General features: G+C 33.9%; 1 protein-coding gene across 1 annotated transcript in view; it reads left to right on the top strand.

Moving 5' to 3' along the window:
- LOC106457773 (cerebellar degeneration-related protein 2-like) overlaps positions 1-8,786 on the top strand; it is an 80,538-nt gene that overhangs the window by 39,401 nt on the left and 32,351 nt on the right. Inside the window, exon 2 of the mRNA XM_022383818.1 lies at positions 3,263-3,375. Coding sequence (XP_022239526.1) covers positions 3,263-3,375 — 113 coding nt within the window. The remainder of the gene's footprint in view (positions 1-3,262; positions 3,376-8,786) is intronic.

The following is an 8,786-nucleotide window of genomic DNA, read 5'->3' on the forward strand; positions in this document are numbered from 1 at the left end:
TAGATGGGCAAAGGAAATCCTGGAGGTCGAGTAACAGCTATCAGTGTCAGCGGATTTAAGTATTATTGGAAATACATTTTCAATTTAGAAAAATGTTAACTTTCCACATCTTCTCCTTTCATATATCTGAACTTTTATAGTTCCTTGAGCTGTCCATGTGGCCATGCCAAATTTTCTTTTTACAAACTCGAAAAAATGGTGCTAGGTGGACAACTTATAAACCACTTTTTCTTTTCTCGCGAGAAAAAGAAACAAAAGGTTAAAACGCTGAGACACAAGTTAGTCACATCCAATATGTTAATTTGAGACATAATTTAGTGCAATTTCTATTACATTTAATCAAAATTGTGTTACGAGTACAAAGAGTTATAGGAGTTCCTCTAGCAAGGATGGAAACAATGCATGTTTAGAAATTGTCGTGAGATAAAACTTAGGAGTGTTTAGAAAATTAGAATTAAAAAAAAGAAATATTGTTACCATTTTGTTGATGCAATGCTACACAGTGGGCTATCTGCACTCAGCTCACCCCTAGGAATCGAACTATGGATTTTTGCGTTTTAAGTATATAAACTTACCACTACTGGGGGACGGAAAGAAATAAAATAAATCAAATTTCATATGTTGTCCTCCTCTAAAAACAATTTTGTAAAACGGTTTTGTATAATTGGAACTACAGAACGTACATTGAATGTGTGAAGTATCTTCGTAAGCCTGTACAAAGAGTTGAGCGTGTTATATTAAAGCGATTTTGAATACATAATTCAACAAAACACAGTCCATATAAGGTCGCAGCGGAAGGTAATGTAACAGTGCTACATTTGAACATTATCTGACGTTACGTAATAAGAAAGATGTCACTGAAAATCAATTGCTTCTGTAAAAGGTATGCAACAGCTCTTTCCCACCCAAAATATTGATGCACCCAGAGCATAAAGATGTGTTAAGATCGAGGATATCCTTTACACATAATGACATTAGAAAAAAAAAGAAGGGAATATGGATCAACTTGGAGACCCAGGACCAACCAGAAAGAAACATGCAACAAGTATCCCAGCCATTTCAAGCAAAGTGCGGCGTCTTGTAACAGTTGCGAATCCATGAACACAAAGGTTAGTGGAAGAAACCTTACACGTGGCCTAGGAAAAAGCACGCAACATAATCAAGCAGTATCTCCGTTTGTAGATGAGGCCAACAGGGTATGGGTTCACCAAGCTAAGGCTTTCAGTCCTATGTCTAGTTTAACCATCGCATACCCAAAGCAGATGGAGAATAAGATAGGTTATTCATGCTATTCCATAAGAAGACATAACAATCAAATTGCCGGAGTCAGCGCCAATTGATTTCGGTGCTATCGAACTGTTAAAACGGTCTCCGAGAAACTGTCATTCTCATACACCAGGTGGGTTATGGAAAGTAAGTAGGACAGTATGGTGTGTCTTGGACATGACAGTCGTACGAGGGAGCGTTTTACAGTGGTAACTGTTGTGAGGAATCACGATCGTCACATAGAGCATGACAAGACATAAAGACGGAACATTTTGCAATGGTAACTACGCTGCAGGGCTATTGTTGGGAATCACGGTTGTCGGACAGAGCATAACAGAACGAGAAGACGTGGGTGGTAACAACGTGATAAGGCTCCAACATCTTTTTAATGTAACGTACCCAACCTCTGTACAAACAAATTGTGCCGAATCGTCATATTATCATAAAAATAAGACATATTTGAGTTATTAATAGGGAATGGGGGGGGGGGAAGTGTAAGAAACTGTATTTTCGATTGATTTCAACTTGGTGAATTTACAGGTGTTCATCACGTGCGATAATTTTATTTATAAAAAGCTAGTACACTACGTGAGTTCTGAAATAGAAGATAGTTTTGAAATCGTAGTTTTAATATTGTTGTCAGAAAGTATTATTATAATAATGAGGATTTATTAAAAAAAATGGGCTATGATGCTTCAGCTGTACTTAACGTAATATTAACTACGTATGTTTCCGATATTACCTCTAGCGCATTTTATTTTGTGATGAAGAATTGTTAATTTACTAGAAGAAACTATATAGATGTAATTAGTTGAACCCAATACAAATATATTATCTATATTTTATCAACTATAACTCATTTCTGAAATCTAAAGCTGTAAGGTATTTATATCAAAAATTAAGAAATTACTACAATTTCTTTATAATTTTAACTGACCGGTTTTTTTATGATTGTTGATAAGTGAATCATACATTTGTGTATCATCAGTAAATTAAGAATTACTTAACCTTATAATGAATAATACTAATATTTTTTAATTCTCAAATAATAGTCTTGATGTTATTATTATTACCCTAGATAACGCCGTAATTCAGAGTTAGAAAGTTTACACTGACGTCATTTTTAGAACGTCAGTTCAAAGGCGAGAATGTAACATAACAGGTGAAACGTGAAGATGAGCTTCTTCTCAACCATCGCACTACTTTTAGATATTTATATGCTACAACCATAATCGCGATCTAGTACAACAAATTATCATATTTCAAGTATGTTCACTGTACCAGTGTGTTGGCGACCACATGACATGCGTGGCGTCGTCACGTGTAGTAACAAAATCAACATATTGTTACGTCACAGGGTAGTTCAAGTCCGAGAAACTCCTACGAGCAACTGTCACTGTGTTATAATCTAACCCGAGGTATGGACGTTTCCGTAAGATCGCTAATGAGAAATGCCTGGATGAATAGTCGAGTTAATAAAAATCTAAACGTTCCATACCACTCATTACCACTACCAGTTAACAAGAGTTTGTACCTTTGGGCATAGAGTCTAACTGAACTACTACTCTGATTAGTGTACACAACAGCCAGACTTTTCTTTCACTAAAGACATACATAAGAAGTAGGCTTCATCGTATATAAGTAGATCTGAACAACGCTTACGTGTTTGTTGTTGATAAACCTCAGTTCGTTGGTATATGTCAGGTAAACCAACTTTTGGTCTAGACGGCTGGTCATGGCTTCGTTTTTCGAACCGATGATTTCCTACGATTCTGTTTGTTTCTGGCCGATGAATGGTGAAGAAGATGGTAAGATACTGTTTAAAAGTGAATACGATACTTACAATTATTTCTAACGTTTTAACTGCATTGTTTATTTGAACTTAGAAATAAGGTAATATTTAAATTAGATTTTTCCACGTAGAACAAAATGTATTACGAGCTTTGTTAATATATGAATGTCCTTAACAGTTTGAGTATGTGTCAATACTTTACAGACCTACAGCTAGCAGCAGAACTGGGAAAGACTCTGCTGGAAAGGAATCAAGAGCTGGAAAACAACGTACGTCACCAGCATCTAGTGATTGCAGAAAAGTCGAAGGAGGTAGAAGTAAGTTGAAGGTTCAGTTGTAATTACTTGTGTGTTTTTAAAAGGCTTGCCTTTAGGATTCAACAAGAACGTAAAGATGTTAGTTCTGGAGAAACCGATTGATAAGGTGATATCAGCAGGCAGCAGTTTTTGGTTGTTCAGAGTGGGTTGCAGAGTTTTTATAAGTCATGTGAGGTATTTTATGTTTATTGTTCACACATTTCATGTTATTTTTGATATCAAACGGTTTAAGATTTGAGGATCAAGACAAACAAATTAAAAGATGAATGTTTTAAACTAACACATACTTTATTTAGCAGTAGTTATGGACGGAGCGTTCAACTTCAACAGTTCAAGTATTAGATAGAACAGCGTGTACTGTTGTTAGTGTAAATTGCTTAAGAAGATATTTGCAAGCTAGAAAATGCTAAGTTAAACTTTTAATTTTATATTTTTACAACAAAAATTTGCTTCAAAACATAATCTCAAATAAAACAAAATTATTACAGTTAATTGTTAATTTCTATAAAAAAGGTGTCAGATCTTGAATCGACATCTGAATTAATATTTACAAACAATAAGAGTTTATTTATATGCTCGCGAAAATACGTTATTATTTTCATTTGGCGTACTTTAAACATCTGATTTAATATTTACAAACAATAAGTGTATATTTATGATATGCTCGTGTAAATTACATTATTATTATTTTCATTTGGCGTACATTAAACCTTTAGCCTATACAGTTATCCTTCTCGCCTCGGCATTTCCTGTACTCAAGAAAATTACATTTTTTTCAACCCATGCCTTGGAGGATTCTTAGTTGTTTTTTTTGTTTTTTTTTTTCTTAAATGTTCTTACTTTAACTGGCCTTTCGCCCCCCAGGAACAAGCAAGCAATTACGCTGTCAAAGGAATAGAATAATAATAATTGAACACGGATAATTTTACAACGGAAATGTTTTGAAAAGGTAATAGATAAGAAAAGCCTATTGTAATTTTTACTAGTTTTGGGAACCTGAATATACTGTGTTTGTAAGTAATGGAAATGTTCTAGAAATGAGGGTGAATGCTGTGTCTACTTTCCTCAGCGTTGTACAATGCTCTTAGTTTCCACGTTTGTTCAAAAGTTTGATTATTGAACAACAGTTTTATTTTTGATGAGAAGAGAGATTTTCTCAGTACAGAAAATGAAATATCAACTATTTATTACGGTAAAAAGTCTTGGGTGAATTTTCGGATGTGAAGCATTATTTTCGTGTTTACACGAGCATGAATAATGCTATTTTTCTGCGTTAACAAATTCAGAAATTGGTGTTCTTGCAGAAGGCAAGTCGGTCGATTAAACTTCTCTGTTTGAAAGCAATGGCTAAAAGCTAATCAATTTATTAAACCAAAACTTTTAAAATTGGCCGTCTGGATTCTAGTAAGTCATTTTGTACTTCATGTCATTAACAAGGAACTTAGTGCTTGCGTAGAGAATTTAATGTTTTTTTTTTATTGTTCTTGAAGGTTCTTGGAAGATCGCCTTTGGTCAGTGTACACGCAGAGTTTTGAAAGGAAGTATACCAAGCAATTTAATGAGACTCCAGTCCTTCCTCCAAAATTGGTGCGATATGTCTGTGATAAATATTATGAATAAAATTATATTCCCCTCTTCCTCCACTCTCCCCCAGTGGCAAAAGTTGTAAGTCTGAAAGCTTATAACGCTAAAAACGTGGTTTTGATACCCGTGGTGGGCACAGTACAGATAGGCCATTGTGTAGTTTCGAGCGTAACTCAGCTACACCAGGCAGTACAAAATAAATCTCTTGCTATTGCTAGCACAGAGGGGGGGAAAGCACAGATACTTTGTTTGACTAACCTACGTGGTCATAATAGCCTGCTGTCTTTTGTTGTTGTTTTAACTTTTTGTAAGCTGAATTATGTGAATATAATTACTGATTGGCTTATGGTTACATAGATTAAACGAGAGACTACACTTAGTCGATGAACCCTATTATATAAAACTATCAACCAAGAAAGTTAGTCGATGAACCCAATTATATGAAACTATCAACCAAGAAAGTTAGTCGATGAACCCTACTATATAAAACTACCAACCAAGAAAGTTAGTCGATGAACCCTATTATATAAAACTATCAACCAAGAAAGTTAGTCGATGAACCCTATTATATAAAACTATCAACCAAGAAAGTTAGTCGATGAACCCTACTATATAAAACTATCAACCAAGAAAGTTAGTCGATGAACCCTACTATATAAAACTATCAACCAAGAAAGTTGAGTTCACAATTTAATTTTTGTTTCTGTATTATTTGCTTTCTTTCTCTCTCTCTCTCTCTCTTTGTATGTATGCATGTATATTGTATTCTGGTGTAGGTGCAGATATAATAAACACGAGATTAAGTTAGACGGATAACAATGATTGTTCAGATAAGTAACTCTGTGGAGAGTTCTATCAGACTACCACGGGTAAAGGTTGAACATCCTTTAAAAGTTATTGGAAGGAATACATGTCACGAATATAGATACATAACTTCGAGGGTTACCACGAAAACAATAAATATAAATTTGTAGCTTTTTGATATGTATGAAATTCGTGTTTAACGTTTTCAGAAGAACCATAGAAAATCAAAATTATATTATTGGATCTGGCAACAGAAACTAAATTGGATTAAATAAAGAAATCGGTTTCTAATCAACTAAACCGGACGCTGTCCGTTAATGATGATACTTTTAATTCTTCAAAATGAAGGGGGGAGAGGAACAAACTTGCAGTATTTTTTTCATGTCTGGAAAAAACAGTGCTAATTTTTACTAGATTCAAATCAGACTTGTAATGTTCAAACAGTTGTAAAAAAAATAAACTAAATGACCAAAGAACTAAAAACATGTTTCGTTATGACCGAAACAAATATCTATTTATATTTACCATTCAAAAGTAGTTATGCGTATGATCCTCCACTATAAAAAAAAAAAACTACAGAATATTGAGTTGTAAACGACGTTAAAAAACAAAAATAATGTAGTCATAATGACATGATTAAAAAAGTCCAACAGCTTGACATTTTGCCCCATTTCGACTTTCACGTTTTGGGGTTTTAGCTCACTCGAGCACGTGTCAGCATATAAAATGTTTTAACGTATTTTTAAGTTTAGCTTAGATTATATGAGAAATGTGAGTCATATTTTCATACATGTTAGGCTTATGACTGATCACAAATTAATCTAATATAATGACTTATAAACTGTAAGAAAATCCGAACATTTTGCTCTCACACATAAAACATGTAAATTACGCTTTCCTATAAAGTTTTGATTCGTTAAAGAAAGCCTCAAAACTTCTTTTCCTAGGTGCGTATAATAAGTGAAATCGAAAAGTTATTTCTACCACTTATGGATACCAAATAGGTCTGGATAACATTTCCTAATATCTGTCTAGTTGAGTTGATGGCAGTCAAGTTACAACTCGAAATCACTATACTCGGCTGGCCACGCTTGAGACTAGTTTTCCGTGTGGGCAGATGTTGCATATTTCTAGCTAGAAGTTGTACAGATATCTAAATGGAGATTATCATTAAATTTGTTTGAAACCCCCTTTTTCACTTCTGTTGTAAGCACAATGTATGCAAGTTATATTACTGTAAGTACATAATATTCGTTAAAAGTTCACTAAATGCTCCTACATAATTTTGTACTCCATTAGCAATTTAGTTCATCGACTTAGCCATTTTTTCATAATACCAGTAAATAATTTTAACGTTATAAAATTATTCTTGTATTGAGTTTTATTAGTAGTGTTTTGTTAATTGAAAGGGTGTTCCATTCTTAACTGTTACTCTCCATTTTGTGTGTAGCGTATGAGTTATTACTTGTGTTGGTTTATCTCTCGGCTGTTATGACTCATACCGGAAGTGCTTAAGCTCCAGTTAGAATGGTTACGTATGCGCTAAATTACAAAGGAGTTGGACCGGTCGTTTGTGAGATGGGAGTAAAATTGAAAAATTCTAGTGTTCTTATTTGATCTAAAACTCGAAAGGGTAATGTTTAAAGTGCACTTGTGTTGTTATATACACGTAAACAGTCGCGTGAAGATTTTACTGTTTTGTTTACATACACCAACAAACTATAGGTTTTCGTACAGTACAGTCTTGATACGACTAAGTCTTCGTGTTAAAAGCACATCAACTTGTATATTTTGAAATGCTAAACTGATAAGCTGTGTGTGGTAGAAAAGAATTATTAATATCTGAAAAAACATTTAGCCTAAATTGACATAATAACATGAAGGACATTAACTTGTAATAGTCGTTAAGGGGATTATCACAAAAAATACACGAAAAAAGGTATCCCGTATTCGTCACATGTGCTATTTGTATGTTTAAGTAAACAAAGTCGCCTATTTACGAAAAGTAGGGGGGGGGGGAGATTTTGAGTTTCGTTGTTTAATGTCTGACTTACTTGCTTACTGTAAATGGATTTGTAATTGCACTATCAGATTTCATAAAACCTCTTTAAACGGCCATTTACATGGAGAGGGTTGATCGACTCAACTCGAACCGGTAAGGTTAAAATTCTCCCTGTATTTAACTCTTTCAAACTTCTAAAGGACCTCACAAAGTTATATCTTGTTATGCTAGTTTTTGTATCATTAAATACCTACTTCAGCTTGTGCTTGGAAGAACAAGCACTTCTATTATTATTAAGTAAACTAGTGTGAATAATGGGAGGAAGAAGTGGCTGTTTTTCTCAGTACTGTGCAAATTAATTCTCCAGTTGTGTTAAATAATCCTCTAATAATAAACATTGTTTTATGTATATGATAATTAGACAACGTCTGATAAATCAACTTGTGCAATTTTGTAAATTCCGATCTTTATCAGTTCACGACCCCCTTGTATAACCAGAAATTCAACGACATAGTCGATTATTAAACAACCACAGAAAGACATAGCTTGTTTACTAAGACAATTGAATTAACTGTTTTTGTCCCAATTATATTTTAATTTAGTAGCTTTCTTTTCTACAAAGTGAGATGTTCACTGAGTATCTCACATGTTTACTGTTCTGTCTTGATACCCTCTGTATGCTTGATATTCAACCTTTCATTTAATTTATTATGAAAGGCAATAGTAAGAAATGTATTGTTACGTCTCCGTTTGTTAATTGATTTTCCGTAAATTCTTTCCAACTAAACTTTAGCGACACAAGTCCTTTCTTAAATAAAACTGGTTTATTCTTTCTGGAATATAACTTTACGATACACTTAATTTCAACAATCGCGCTAAAACAAACGCTATAACAACGAACGTTAACTTCAACAATACTCTCTGACTGCAGATCAGTTACTCACTACCTACACATTGTTCCATCATGTTGTGAACATCTTATATATACCAGACTACCCCCAATCTAGTAAATGCTAGGACA

This window comes from Limulus polyphemus, unplaced genomic scaffold (genome assembly GCF_000517525.1).
Source record: "Limulus polyphemus unplaced genomic scaffold, Limulus_polyphemus-2.1.2 Scaffold372, whole genome shotgun sequence".
NCBI classification, from domain to species: Eukaryota; Metazoa; Arthropoda; class Merostomata; order Xiphosura; family Limulidae; genus Limulus; species Limulus polyphemus.